The sequence below is a fragment of the Teleopsis dalmanni genome, chromosome 2 (genome assembly GCF_002237135.1).
Source record: "Teleopsis dalmanni isolate 2A chromosome 2, ASM223713v2, whole genome shotgun sequence".
Classification (NCBI taxonomy): Eukaryota; Metazoa; Arthropoda; class Insecta; order Diptera; family Diopsidae; genus Teleopsis; species Teleopsis dalmanni.
The window spans coordinates 171,412,369-171,427,833 of NC_051847.1; the positions used below are offsets into that span (position 1 = coordinate 171,412,369).

Sequence of the window (15,465 nt, forward strand, 5' to 3'; positions counted from 1 at the left end):
CTTGAGTAATATAATCGCTCTTTACGCACTTAAGTGCCTACTACATTTTCAAAAGTAGTAGTATTTTAATTAGTTCAGATATTCTTAAACAGTTTTGTTACGATTGTTTTCAATTTTTGCATTTACTTAAAATGTGTGAAAGAGAAGGTTATAGAAATTTATTCTTAGACCAATTATTTTATTAAATACAAATATTTTATAAACAAAGAGTAAACGTAACAACTATTAATACAAATATTTATTACTTCAAAATAATTATTTATTTACTTTAATACACATCGCCCTTTTCATAGTCATTACAGAAATTTATTACTTTATCATTGATGACTTCTTTAACTTGATTAGCAAATATGAAGTCCAAATGACCCCATGTTGGGTCAGGAATTTCATGGAAGAATTTTATATTTGGCAAGTATTCTGGTAGACGGCTTACATCTTCTGCATTTGCAGAACCATCAGCTAAACCGTAGTACAGATACATGTTTGCAACAATATTTGTTAAGTCATACTTTGGAGGAGTTTTTTGATTGTAGCGCTGTAAGTTTTTCTTCTCGCCCCAATCGTAGTACCTAAAGTCATTAGTTAGGTAGGATTGCATGTAATGTATACCTTGGTTAGTAGCTATACCAGCTGGATGAGTTTCGGCGAGTTGAGGTAGTAGAGTCTAAAATAGATGTTTAATAAAAATTATTTTCAAAACGCAGTAATAGACAACCTCGGCACAATAAATTATAGACTTCACATATATTATCTTTAGATAATATATCTAAATCTATTATCAGATATATTATCTATAAAATAATGCAAATTTTTGATATTTTAATATAAAATTAATATTAATAAAATAAATTATAAGTATTTTTTATTTAGATATTTTATATAATATAATAAAAATAATCATAATTTTTCAATTATAATTCTTTTAAAATATAAGCAATGGCATTTCTTGTAGAATTCGATAGAATAAAATACAATCTTTCAACTTTCAACCCAATGTTAGAAGTTGCCTTAGTCTAAGATAATTTTTTTTATCATCAACACCTTTAGCGTAGTAAAAAAAAGTTATTCAGTATATTGAAATTTATCAAATTCGCTTTTTAAAAAGGACACCCGGGAAATCGAAATCTACAGTATGTATGTCCGTTATGCAGATACGCGTAAGGAATCTTCATAACTTTCTAAAAATCAATTGTATATATTAATATACCTTGTTCTTTTTCTACTTATTCATAAACTTCTAAAGAATACAAGAAATTAAAATGACTTACCGCATTCAAGTTTCCTTGATCATCTCCAGCCCACATAAGAAACAATGTCAGACAATATTTTGGATATCTGGGTTTATCACCGCAACCGGTATCTAAAATACGTTGTACTACAGGATTATAAGGAACAAATTGTTGACTCTCTAAAAGAGCTGCACCAACTGATCCGGGTATAGCTACATAAGGTGCTAATCCTACAACTAAACCATCAGTAACATTTCCCATAAATATTGGAGGAGCTAACATATGTGCCGTTTTTATTTTGTCATTGTATTCTGGTCTTGTTGATGTCATAACAAAGAATACAGTAGTGCCTTGTGAATGTCCGACGTAGTGCACTTTAGATTCACCTGTCAAATCGAGTATATAATCGATCATAGTCGGTACATCTATGTTACCAATTTCATGCCAACTAAATTCCCAGAATTTCGGACTATTTTTAGACACTTTAGTATTTTCGCATGAATAGATATTGCCACGTGCATTTCCTAGCCAAACATCATAATTTTGATCAGCAAAATTATATACTATTGAATCATCAGGACCATTTAACAAGAAACAATCTGAGCAGCTAAATAATCCATGCATTATGAAAACGACTGGTTTCTGCTCATTCTCATTATTAAGTTTAGGAGAATATGGAACTCGAAACATGTTCAATACATAACCATCTTCAGTTTCCACGAAATGGGATTCAGCAGGATAACCATGTTTTTGTATACGGTCAGCCTATAATTTTTAAATAATTATGAATATTTGCAACCATAATATATTGTACGTTTTCTCTATATAGAACTTACCGATGTTGTGATATCTTTCAACGGTGGAGTGTTTATATATGGCTTATAATCAAAGCGTCCTGCAGAGACAACTGCCAGAACCGCTAATGAAATAACAAGCTCGCGAAACATTGCGTATAGTACTTCTGTACTGTAGCAGCGTAAAAATAGAACTTACAACCGAAATTCGAATAGGAGTCGTATAAATAGTCCACTACAACCAAGTGGGGTAGAAATATCTAATCTCTAAACTTTTTAACGTGTGTTTTTGGTTGATATATGATATAAGCGACTAGGTGGAAAGTTGGATTATACCCAATGAAAGATAATGTACAAATCATAATTCATATTAAAAATAGACATTGGGGAAATTGATTTGGTAGATTATAAAAAATAACGCAGATTTTTTTCAATGAAAATTTTTTTTAATAGTCTTTATCAAAATTTGCAATATTTAATATTTATTATAATATTTATAATTTAGTGCTTAGCACAGTTTTCTATGATAAGGTCGTTTAAGACTTCTTTCATACCATCAGCCACAATAAAATCTAAATGATTCCATGAGGGGTCAGGAATGCGATAATCTTCAGTTAAATATGGCATAGCCGCAACCAACGTATCAACGTCTGCAGGAGCACAAAGTGCATCATTTTGACTTGAATACAAATAGGTAGGTGCAGTAATTTGACTTAAATCATAGTCAGGTGGTGTAGGTTGATTGTAGGTCTGTTGGTTCTTTTTCTCTCCCATATCATAATGCCTGAATTTGCCAGAAACATGTGATTGTATATAATGTATGCCTTGGTTACTTGATGATCCAGCTGGATGAGTTTCGAGCAACAATTGCATTGATGACTAAAAATACAAATATTCAGTATTTATATATAACATATAATAAGCAATAAGGTGATTTATAATTCAAAAATTTGATTTTTAATGTAGTGAATATTCGGGCTAACCAAATAGTTGGTTTGAATATTGATAAATATTTATTATCTCAGCTCTTTGGATATACGTATTGATTTTATTGTCTATATATAATTTTTTGAGCTGCAAGTATCAGGAAGCGAAGCCTGTTAGTCTGAATACTGGACTCGCGAATTGTTGGCACAAAGCCAACGTAAACTTAATTTGAGCCTTTCCAATCTCGGGTTGTGCCGAATTTTGTTGTTATTACAACTATTACTATTAACTATTGTTTGTATAGAACACTAAAACTTGTAGTGCAAAAAATTATATGTGAACAATAAACCAATGAATGTTTTCAAAGATCACTGATAATGGATAATTGGGTGTATCCGAAACATTTGTTTGGCAAATCTTATAACTCGCCTAAATAAAAATAAAAATTTTAAGTTTGAATATTTCCTTACTATGATCCTCATTTATAATCGAAATGCAATTCTAATACATAAGTAAACTTACGATGTTTGTGTTTTGGTATCCATCACCTATAAATCGTAAATACATATTTTCACATAAGTGCGTAGCGATTCCTGCTCCACCACAAGATGTATCCACCATGCGATTAATGAGTTTGTTTTGTGGCATCAACTCCAAATCTTGTAACATACTTTCCCACAAAGTACCGGGTGTACCAATCAGTGGTGCAAACAGTGCAAATACAGGGGATGTGCCATGTCCAAAGAAAGCACAAGGAGCTAACATATGAGCAGACTTAATTTTACTATTATATTCAGGACGATCTGACATAAGCACAAAGTACACTGTAGTGCCTTGCGAGTGTCCAGCGTAATGCAGTTGTTTTTCATTAGTTGTTTCTAGTATATAATCGATCATAGCTGCAATATCAACAACACCAATTTCATGCCAACTAAAATGCCAAAACTTCGGATTGTTTAGTGATATTTTGCTATTATCTCTCGAGTATATATTGCCACGGGCATTGCCGAGCCAAACATCGTAACCAGCATCAGCAAGCAAATAAGCCAATGAATGGTCGGGTCCACTGGTTAGCCAACAATCCGAATTACTCAAAAGTCCATGTTGTAGTAATATGACAGGACGATAAGCATTTTGATTTTGTAATTTATGTGAGTACGGTATGCGGAATAGATTGAGGATGTAACCGTCTTCAGTTTCAATGAAGTGTGATTCAGCAGGATAACCGTGCGATTTTATACGCTCTTCCTGCAGTTGAAAAATGTTTATTAATTCTTTTTGACAAAAATCGTCAACTTACCGAAGTAGTGAACTTTTTTAAAGATATTTTTGGTAGAGACCTCTTTGCCAAATTTGGCACCGCAAATGTAAATATTGCGAAAAGTAAACAAAATAGCTTAAACTTTGTTTGCATGTTGCAGGTGTAAAAAACCGTCTAGCAAAATTTAAGTAAACTATAGCGACACCAGTTTTTATACTTATAGCTTATCAAACGATAATCTGTAATCTGGCAAAGACTGCCAGCTTTATACATTCCATAATGATAACTTATCTTAAGATATTTTTGTTTTATTAAGATTTTTGATTTAAATTCACCTATAGGAATCAGGAATGAATAACATGGTAGTGCGGAGTCCATATCTACATTTTTAAATACCACACAGAACTAAATTTAAAAACATTGATTAATTGCATTATTAATTAAAAGAGACTCGGTTAGGATGACAAAACAATTTATTTCTTTCATTTTGCTTATTTTAGAAATTAGCACTTTTAATCTAGACAAATTTAGTTAGACCGGATTTTATGATTTATTATACAAGATATATTAAAGTAGTATAAAAATTAATTTATTAAATTGACGTTGTTAAAAGTGAAAAAAACTTTATTTTTGTTTTTTATCGGAACAACAGTTTTAAGAATTAATTTGTTAATTTGTTGCAGCCAAAAATAATATATTATGACCAAATTTACAAGTATAGTGCGTCCAAATTATATGTATAAACAGAGAAAATAAATACGTCTGATTGATTCAAAATTACAGGAGTAAAGAAAGCAAAAATTAGTTGAAATTAAATCCATTAATTAGATCTCATATAACATGAATGATTTAAAAACAAACATGTAGTATCGTAACTAAAAATTTACATTTATATTTATGTATGTTATTCAAGAACTTTTTTCAAATTTACAATCTGAAACCAAAAAATACAAATTATTAATAAAAATGTATTAAAAGTTACTTTTCTAATACATACATTTTCCTGTTTTAATATCTACATAAATTTTAAGTGCCATCGTTTTAGCGATCACTACCGGATGCGTACAAGTGTTTAGTAGTCTTGAGGTACCATCGAAGTCACCTTGAAGTGCGAATGCAACTGCCAAATTGTAGCGAACAACATTTTGTGCCGCTTCCAATGACTTAACTTGCCAATCTTTTGTTTCAAAATCAAATGCATTCAACCCATTTACAAATTGTGGATCCAAGTAACTGCGAGCTTCTCCAATTTTATCCATCATTATCAGTGCCTGCCCAGAGTATAATTTCACTAACATTCTGAGAGACAAAGAATTTAATTTATAACGAAAAAATTATTTAAAACAACTTGTTACTTATGGGCATCCGATAATTTTTCGGACTTAGAGCACTCCCTTGCCATTTCCAAGGCAGTAACGTAATCACCAAGCCGTATCGAAACATAACTATAAGCAGTATAAATTGCTGACAACATTCTGTCCAAAGCATCTTTTGATATAGGTGCTGATGGTGTACAAAAATTATTATCAATGATTTCTTTCCAGTTTTGATTTTCTGTACCGCCACCCTCTTCATTTTGTTCACTGAAACTGGACTTATAAAATTTCGTTAACGTTAGAGCATTGCGTAAACAAAGTATGGCGAATTCCATGGTAGGTTCTGGTAATACGGCACACTGAGTACTTGGACTAAAATTCACCAAATTAGAATTATCAGTACTGAAAAAATACAAGCTTGATTTTACTCACGGATACATTGTGCGAGGTGTTGGTTTTAAAATATATTTTCTTCTCGAACCAATATTAACAACCGAAGAGACCATCGGTTTTTTATCTTCAAGTAGAAGTTTCTGAAATATAATTTGGACACCCAAAAATAAATGCTGTTTGTATGCTGTATGCTGTTTGTGGTTAAAATTATTTACCATTTCATGTTCCATGATACATGCTTCTGCCATACGCGTCCAAAATCTTGGATTACTGTGATAAAATTTCAACGGCACCAAAAAACACTGGAATGCTTCTTTTGGCCGTCGTAAATGCAGCATGGAAATACCAAGATTATATAATATTTCACAAGATCGGGCAGAACTAATATCATAAAGTGGTATATTCCTCATATTGGAAGCTATTTGTTTATCGAAAGTAATGGCATTTTGAAAAAACTTAGCTGCTATGGCGTAGTGTCTCACTCGCAAATGTATTATGCCCATATTGTTCGCAATACACGTCTTCAAAATATCAGTATCTGTGCTGAAATAAAATACTTCTTGAATAACATCTTAAGTGATAAAATGGAGAAAACTTACTTATTCTCATTGCTTTCAGTGTTGATGATTTTTAATTGTTTTGCAGCCATTTGAAAATCCTTCATAATGTAGTATTGTCGTGCTTTCAAAGCTGAAAATTCTAATGACTATAACACACTGTCGTATAAAAAGCGATTATGAGTGTATTTAAAAGAAATAGTTACCCCATCATCCGGAATAGCAACTGTCCTGCGGTTCAATACGTTTGTGAGCATTGCCAAAAGTTTGAAATCCTCTAACAATTGTTTATCAGTAAAATTTTCATCAGGTAGTAATGAATCTGCGATCCGTGGAAATTTGATTTGTAGTAAGGCTAGGAAATGTTGTGCTCTATTAAGTTGTTGAGAAGCAAGTAGCAATCTTAACATTAACGTACTAACAAGTAGAGCAAAGTTTTCTTCAAAAGATTCTAACTTCTCCACAACAGGCAATAAATACTTAATACCGGTCCGATGCAGTGAACGATTATAATATATAATTGCTTTATTATAATTCGCTATGGGAGTGAAACAAACTCCTGATGAATTCAACTTTGCATTTTCAATCTGTGGATTTTGTATAAAACAAAAAAAACATGATAAACATTGTGCGGAATATAAAATTGAAAAAATAGGGGTATAATTTTTAGGGGTATTCACGATCTTAAAAAACGAGCTAGACAAACGAGTAGTATAATATCTATGCAAAGTGCTAAAAAAATACCTTTACTCGATATGTGTCTTGCTTACTATTTTACTAAGTTATCGATATCGTTATTTGAGATCTTGAACACCACTAATGGTTCATAATCAAGTTAATTCCTGTGCTGACCATAAAACTTTTTCGGATATCATCACATATTCATTGCTTGATTCATTGCTATTAATCGTTTAATTAATTCATTAGACAATATCTTTTGGAGTTTAAAATTTACTCACTATTCTTTAAAGTCTTTACTAATATATTTTTGTATTTTACATTAATAATATTCTACTCATATGAATCTAACCCCTATAACTACTTTCCATATCTTGAAAATATGAAAATAAAAGGATAACATTGTTGTTAAAAGGTTTCTTGACATAGATCTGGTCACTGTAGAAACCATGAATAACATTATTGGAAAATATATAAGATGACTAGTAGTTTACAATAAAAGAGAGATAAAGAATTGTATATTAGTGGAGTTGCAAACAGTATCTTAACTTCTTCCTTTGGGCGCGAAACTGGAAGAAGCTGAAGAATCTGGAAGTTTTTCAATTAGTAGGTAAAACCAAGCCAGCAGACTTGTCTAGAAACGATGGTTCAAAGAACGTCTAGATGTCAAATTCGTCGATACAAGCAAATTCCTGCGTTGGAACGGTTTATGTTAAAATTCAACAACATAAAAGGACGTTGAAAAAATTGAAATTGCAATCAAATGGCTAAGAATTTTCATCTAAAAAAAAATTAAGGGAGGTATCATTAAATCTTGCTTTTATATATACAAAAATACTATATGGATATTACAGATATATAAGTTGAAATAAGTACTCTCTGTATCAAGTAGAAAACCGATGATGCACAAGATATGCATTTATTTGAGTTGTTATGTAAATGTAATATACAGTATTACACATAAAGGATAAAGCCCTGAAACTACGTATTTACCAACACCGTTTTATCGATTCTCAGAATGGTTACAGGCTCCTAGGGGAGGTATGCAGATCTGAGGTCAATTACTGCTTAGTCTGATGAATAAATAAACAATAATCCAGTCAAAGCTTAAAAAGGGGTTATAAAGAAACCTCGCAGTTAATAGAGAGTAAAAGTGCTCAAGTGCACTGGCTCAACTAGCCTCAACATAATAGTTACAGTTTTTATTTTATTATAAATAAGTTTTATATTTATTTTTTATACAAAGTTGTGTACATTTGATATCAAAACACAACATTGTACATTTAAGGTACAACAAATTGCTGTATATTAAGTTGAATCAATATATCTTTGTATTTTAAATGTCAAAATTTTGTTTATATGGGGATGGCATGCACATCTCAATATTAATGTATATATAGTTTAAGCATAATTGTTAATATTAACGTCAAAAGACTTTTAACCAATTCAAATAAAAAAAAAAAAAATTATTTAAGTTAGTAATAATGTCAAATATATAATAAATATTAGTATTAAGGCTTTTAATTCTGTATAGTATATGTAAATATGCCCCACAACAGACTATGCAGTACTCAAGCAACTAGATCGTACCCAAATTATAATAAGCAGCAAAATGTACAATCCGGAACGTCATCGGGTGTGATGGAGCCATTGAACTCAATACGTGAAAGATATCAACGTGGTTCGCAACACATTCACAACAAAGTTCGTTCTGATTTAAAACAAAGCATGGAAAAGGAACGAAACAATGGTAAATTACTTTTTTAAACAAAATTAATTTATTTAATTATATAGTATTATAGTTGAGAGAAATGTTGATATGTTGTGCCAAGCTAAGCAAATTTTCCAAAATTTTACTGAACATGTTCGGAAAAAGGATGAAATCATTAAAACTTCAATGGAAAACTTAAGAACCTTAACAAAACAATTAGAACAGTCAGCGAATGATCCAAGGAAGAAACATATGGAACAACGTTTAACGCAATTATTAACTAAATTAGAAAACTGATTCCATTTGTAGAATAACTGAAGTGTATTACCTCTTCCTCGTATAATTCATTTAATGTTTTTAATAACTCTTGAAAATTAATTGAGTTTGATTTTGAAAATGCGATCACAGCACAGTTATGTTTTATTTTCGTTTTATGTTTGGGACTTATGTTTTCGAGCTCTCTAAGCGTGTTCAAGGATTCATCGTACTTTTCACTGAAAAGAAAATTTTATTTAGTTATATATTGTCTGTTTTTAAATAAGATTATTTACTTGTTATATTCCACATATGCACGTGTAAATAATTCATTTTCTTGGGTGCTATTGTTTTCATCTAACATTTTTAAGAAATAATTTTGTCTTTAGAAATATAATTGCAAACAATAAATTTGGTGCTTTTAAAACAGATGTTTTTAAATTATTCAGAGTTGCCAGGAGTCAAAAAATATTTTCTTATTTGATTTAAGTCACAGTATTGTGACATTTATAAGCGATTCTGTCGCTGCTATTTCGCTTGTATTGGAAAAACACTATTTGTTGTGTTTACATATTATTTAAATTATTTTTATTTCAATGTATATTTAATTTAAAGTAAATATAAGAAAAGGAATATATTAATATATTAATAGAGTATATGTACTTATAAATATTCACCTGTTACATGTATGGATAAAATGTGATGCTGGCAGTTAATTATTTTTAAAATCGGTACAAAAGGTATGGTTAAACTATTATAGTTATGCTGCATAAAAATTTCGTAGCGTTTTCTAGGGTATATTGATTATAGAGAGTGAAAGGATTTTTTTTACAATGTCCAGAAGATATTTTTTTGTGCAAAACAAAGCTTATGACATTTTTAATTGGGAAATCTAGACTTGTACTCGATTTGTCACTTCTTGCTTTAATTTTGTTGATCAAATGAACATATTAGGGCTAATCTTAAAATTTGACAACTACATGGATAAACCATAAACGCTTGGGACAACAATCGTATTTAAATCAAAAAAAAACACTCATTTATAACGGATGAAAATTCTATTTTGAAGTATATAGTATTAGTATATAGTAAGTTTGCACTCGGTTTGGTAGTTTGTATTTTAAATCTAATAATGTTAAAATATATGACTGACATAGAAAAAAATCGTAATAAAGCATAACACAATTGACAAATTGGAATAAAACAAAGTAATTATAACATTGGCTTTGTGCAATATAGTAGATTTCAGTACAGAACAACAATACAATAACAAAACATTTAATCAACTTAGCTAAACCTGCTTTTAAAATTCGTCAGGGTTCGTTTTTAAATTATTATTCTAAACGTTGCTGTATACTGTTTATTTCCAAATATCACTAAGGTATTTTTGACAATATCTAAAACAGTCATATGATTAGATAGAAACTGATTAAAAAATTTTTTTGTGGTTTTCTTCGCTATTTAAGACTTATCTTTGAGAAAATAGATTACTTTGCCATTATAGATATTAAATATTGTTGTCGTTATTGTAGGCCACAAGGATATATAAAAATAACATGAACAGAATCACAAAACGAGTATATGGGTTAGGATGTGATGGTATTGGTAGTGTGAGGTGGGTTGGGATTATTTACGAGTCATAACGCATTGAGGGAAATTTAATATGAACTCAATCAAGATCAATGTGTTTAAACCTAGTCACTTTTATGCGATAGGTACAAAGATAAATTGAATTGAAGTTTATATGAGCTTTGGGGCAAGAAAACAGATGGGGCAACATCATGGTGGATAGAGCTGCAGTTAGCGCACACAATGAGAACTGACGCATTTATGCATATCATCATAGTCAATTTTTCTATTGAACCACTTTTCTATAATACATAGAAGATATTTTTAAATATTTATACATATTTTCAAATATCTTTAATTATATTTTTTGAATAATTGTAACAAACAAACTATTCTAGTTTTGCAGAAATTCATATTTTACCAAAAATGAAAGTCACTCGTTTCATTTGTATATATTAAATATAATTTAACTTCAAAATATTTTTCGATTGAACTATACAAGTTTAACTATTGGATTTCAAATAAAGTATAATTTCGATCGATACGAATACCTATGTATAATATTTGTTCACTTGCTATTACATATAATGATTAATTCAGATAAAAAGACTAATTTGAAGTTTTTTTCAATCAATTGAAATTCCAATCAGAAAGATTAATTTAAATAGCACATCGATTATTACTTATAAAATAGAGAAAATTGCATATTTTAAGATAAATAAACGTTTTAAACAAATATATTATTGATATATGTCTATGTTAAACAAAATAAGTTAGAATTCGAAAAACATTAAAATAGAATATCTCAAAAGAGTTTAATATTGTATATATTTTAACTAGCACTATTTAAAAAAAAAAACTTAAATTTTGATACACTTTCTGAGCAACAACATCCTCGCTCCCTTTACACCCTCTACATAAATTCTCATGCGAAATCATTCGTTATCTTTTATGTATTGCGAATTTTTCCAGGGACATAGTTTTTATCAATAACATTTTCCTGCAAAAACATATGCAAGCATCGTTCATTTTGCGCCAACGGATGTCCGGCAATTTTATTGATAAACGCTTCGAGGCCTTTTCGTCGCTCTTCTATGAAATTTTCATCGAAAATGCCTTCATCGCCTCGAAATGGCATTTGTCGTTTCCAGGCTTTGCCAGGCAATGGTGGTACAACAATCTGCAGAACAGACAAAATTATAAAGATTAATTTTTTAATTTTAAAAATAATTGGTCTCATATGCATACACACACACACCTTACTATCACGTTCCAATTCATTTCGGAGCCATTCAAAGTCACTATAACGTCGTCGTACGCTGGATTCTTTGACTTTAAAAACCGGTAAATTTGTCTACAAAAATAAAACAATAGTCAAAAAGTTAATCTTTAACATTTAAAACGTTTTTAAATTTTTAGTGTTTGCCAAAAAGCAATATATAAGCAATTTTCTTAATGAGGTTTGACCTCATTAAGAAAGTGAAAGAATGTCATTCCAAAGTTGCTTGAGACATTGAAGCGCATTATCAGTGCAACACATCCGCAGGCAAGCAAAATAAAAATAAAAATAAAAAAACTAAAACAAAATATAAAAAAAAATAATAATAATAATGTAAAAAAATTATCAATACAAGACGTGCGAGAAAGAATATGTGACTAACCGTTTTGGCACGTCGGTCAATGTTCTAACAAAAATTTATCAATATATTATGCCTCATCGACGCCCTATAATCAATTTCATTTTAAAAACGGCGATAATCTTTAATTAGATTTATTTATTTTTAATGCAATTGAAGCTCTTCACCGCCCTCATTTTTCTATTAACTATGCATTTTATTTTTATCGCAAACTTGTTTCTAATAGAAAAATTACTACACACTTACCCTCATGCGGACTTCATAGTCGGTGTAACGTTTCTTTCCTGCAGCCATCGTAGTTAGCGGATTAACCACGTCAATTTCGAGAAAGTTTGCTGGCACTGCGTAAGCATCGTCCAGTGTTTGTTTTTTGGCATTTAGTCGGCGAGTTGCGTCAGTAGTGCTTCCGTCCGATGATTCCACCATCATTTCAGATATATACAAATATATTTATTATTTTTATTCAGTTTTACACGCAATTAAGTCCACGTTTAATATCCAGAAACTATTTCTTTGTTTTTTTCCAGTAATTTCAACAATTAACTCAACATTTACGCCCAGATTTTGTATCCAAATTGTATAGAATATTTTTCACATATAAATTTGTCTAATTTATTATTGGAATTAAAAACTTCTCAATTAAATAGTGCCAGATTTTTATGAGGAAATTTCTTTAATTTTCTACGTTAACTGTTAAAACAAGAAACAAGTAATCAAATATCGCTTTTCCACTTTTTTTCTTCTTTGCGTTCCGACATCACTTCTTGCCTACTTGGTGCAATATTATTTTCTTTTTTATTAGTTGTTTTTCTAGAAATATATTTAGCAAAGTATGCAGATATTTGAATGGATTAATATTTCAACACATTCACAATAGAAAATTGCTATGAAATGAAACTCATGTACAAAATAAATCCATTCCAGTATGTATCTGGCAAAGAAAATCGCATTTCATATAAGAGCCCCCTAGTATATATAATAATAATTTATTTTAATTAACTGAATTTTTGGCAGACCATACTGCAGCTTCGAGTTTTAAAAAATACCCATTATCAGTATTATTCGTAAATATTTTTTTAAGACGGCAAATACCAGGAATCGAACTCATGTCCTGTCAGCGCAATTTTAAAGCGTGATTTTTTAATTCCTAACAATGTAGTCAGTAGGAATAGAAACATATATATTATATATAATGCTATTTTTATTGTCTTAAGCAATACAATAGAAAAATTGTAATCAAATTTAAATAAAAAGGCACTTAAACTTATCACTTAGTTTTTACATTATCGTTTCGGGTTTTGTTACATTGTTACATTTTTTAATATATTGTTGAGCAATCAGCTGGAAACGTTATTATGAAAACCTGAATTGTTATTTATAAATAAATATTAAAAAATTTATTATTTTTCTCTAGAAGAAACAATACATTTTTTTGGGAACTTCAAATTGGAACAAAATTTTATGTCCCTTCTAGAAAATTTAAAAGCATATGTGTATGCACATATTGTTCAATATGAATACGTCTGTATAAATTAGTTGGGGGTTGGTAGCGAAACCCGCAGGGCAGCAGAGCCCGCTAGCATATATAATAGTCCACAGTCATAAAAACGACTAAAATTGAATATATATACTAGCTGGTTTAATGTAAAATTTTAAAAAATTTGGTTTTTAATTCTTACCAATATAGTCAGTGGGAATAAGAATCTGTGTTACTCTAGTTTTATTTGAAAGCACATACATATATTAAATTATATGACCCTTAATTGAAAAGTACTGAAACACGTAAAAATTACATTATTAGATTATTAGATTATTGTTTGTTCGCGAAATGATGTACAATTACTTTTTTTTAGAATTAATTAAAAATTTAATCTCTTCACATTCTGTGCAAAAAGTATCACCACAAAAAATCACCCAATCGGTATTTATTTTATTGCGCTCAGAGTGGGCCTCTGAGTACACACAACTATGTTACCTGCGGTTGACCCAATCTTCCAAGCAATCTTCTACTCAGTCGTAGACTGAGTAAAGGATCAAAATAAAACCGTTAAATCGAAATAACCGTTAAATGTCGATCATATTTTTATGATCTATTTTAAATGTTAACATCTCTGATGTTTATAAGATTTTGTTAAGCATATGAGTATTGACGACATGCCACTCTTATTATAGCATTATCAGTAAATATTAATGCTTTGTTATGGAAGAGTATACATTAAACTTCGTAATTTATATTACAGTGATAGTATTAAAAAAAATTTAAAACAATTAAAAAATAAGTTATTTTCATCAGCATTCAGTATTGATTGGGATTATACCTGTTTTGGACGTAAAAATGTACTTTACATGGGCAGAAACTTATATTGTCTGTATGATTATGTGATTTTGTTAAGCCATTGCCCATTAAAGTCTTTAATTAAATTTGGTGAAATATTTTTGACTCAATTGTTAGAAGTGTCCAGAGTGTTGTTACCATAAGTAATTTTTCCGATATTAGGACTTCTTTTAATTTGTTTAAACACCAATTACTTGCTATAAAATCTATATGATCCTTCGATTTCGCAAATTGTTCAGAAGTAAAAAGATTTAGAATTTTATTGTTAATAGTATCTTTTCGACGTCAGTATATTAATATAATTTTTACATAATTAATTAGCAATTATATTTTGTCCCAGATTTGCCGAAAAATAATTTTCAACTATTTAACGGGTGCTCTAGAACTATTTCACGCTATTGCAAATCTAAACCTTATGTGGCCGGTATAAAGCAATTGTATCATACTTACCATTACCTTTTTTGATATTTTCTATGTAGCTTCAAATATTGATTTTTGCTTAATGCGACGTGAATACATTTCTATTATTTTTAAAAAATGCATTGCATTTGAGTAAATTCGTTATTAGGGAGTTAGATATGATATAAGAAGAAAGATATGATATAAAATTAATTTTTCTAATAAAAACCAAAATATCAGCTGTTACGAATATCCAACTTTTATACAGGGATAAAAATTCCGTCGAGTGCGTTGGCATGGAAAGATATTGACTTATTAAATAGAAGAGTTTTTTAATATGAAATATATGCGTGGTTAAAAAAATTGACGATTAAGAGGAATTTATTATAGAGAAATTCTTAGAC

At 29.8% G+C, this 15,465-nt stretch overlaps 5 protein-coding genes across 6 annotated transcripts; 1 reads left to right on the forward strand and 4 right to left on the reverse strand.

Annotated features, from left to right (window-relative positions):
• Positions 1-237: 237 nt before the first annotated feature.
• LOC119682460 (lipase 3-like) lies at positions 238-2,212 on the reverse strand. Its single transcript, XM_038095910.1, has 3 exons — positions 2,066-2,212; positions 1,269-1,994; positions 238-664 (listed from the first exon to the last, which is right to left on the reverse strand). The coding sequence occupies exons 1-3, from the start codon at positions 2,174-2,176 to the stop codon at positions 269-271; spliced, it is 1,233 nt and encodes a 410-aa protein (XP_037951838.1). The 5' UTR covers positions 2,177-2,212; the 3' UTR covers positions 238-268.
• A 269-nt stretch (positions 2,213-2,481) lies between these two features.
• On the reverse strand, positions 2,482-4,442 carry LOC119680535 (lipase 3-like). The gene is made up of 3 exons (XM_038093386.1): positions 4,251-4,442; positions 3,473-4,198; positions 2,482-2,902 (listed from the first exon to the last, which is right to left on the reverse strand). The coding sequence occupies exons 1-3, from the start codon at positions 4,362-4,364 to the stop codon at positions 2,525-2,527; spliced, it is 1,218 nt and encodes a 405-aa protein (XP_037949314.1). The 5' UTR covers positions 4,365-4,442; the 3' UTR covers positions 2,482-2,524.
• Positions 4,443-4,476: 34 nt separating this feature from the next.
• LOC119676155 (CCR4-NOT transcription complex subunit 10-like) lies at positions 4,477-9,545 on the reverse strand. The gene is made up of 10 exons (XM_038087388.1): positions 9,418-9,545; positions 9,195-9,360; positions 6,684-7,064; positions 6,520-6,626; positions 6,136-6,463; positions 5,960-6,060; positions 5,567-5,899; positions 5,209-5,510; positions 5,125-5,145; positions 4,477-4,502 (listed from the first exon to the last, which is right to left on the reverse strand). Exons 1-10 carry the CDS (start codon positions 9,483-9,485, stop codon positions 4,477-4,479), a joined length of 1,833 nt encoding a protein of 610 aa, XP_037943316.1. The 5' UTR covers positions 9,486-9,545.
• Positions 8,655-9,201, forward strand: LOC119680536. 2 transcript variants are annotated; one of them, XM_038093388.1, is made up of 2 exons: positions 8,655-8,905; positions 8,950-9,201. In XM_038093388.1, exons 1-2 carry the CDS (start codon positions 8,701-8,703, stop codon positions 8,955-8,957), a joined length of 213 nt encoding a protein of 70 aa, XP_037949316.1. In that variant the 5' UTR covers positions 8,655-8,700; the 3' UTR covers positions 8,958-9,201. The 2 variants fall into 2 exon arrangements, with proteins under 2 accessions (XP_037949316.1, XP_037949315.1); XM_038093387.1 differs by having other exon boundaries at positions 8,664-8,905; positions 8,958-9,201.
• A 1,941-nt stretch (positions 9,546-11,486) lies between the features above and the next one.
• On the reverse strand, positions 11,487-13,119 carry LOC119683660 (sorting nexin-12-like). Its single transcript, XM_038097460.1, has 3 exons — positions 12,574-13,119; positions 11,949-12,044; positions 11,487-11,870 (listed from the first exon to the last, which is right to left on the reverse strand). The coding sequence occupies exons 1-3, from the start codon at positions 12,754-12,756 to the stop codon at positions 11,640-11,642; spliced, it is 510 nt and encodes a 169-aa protein (XP_037953388.1). The 5' UTR covers positions 12,757-13,119; the 3' UTR covers positions 11,487-11,639.
• Positions 13,120-15,465: the final 2,346 nt, after the last annotated feature.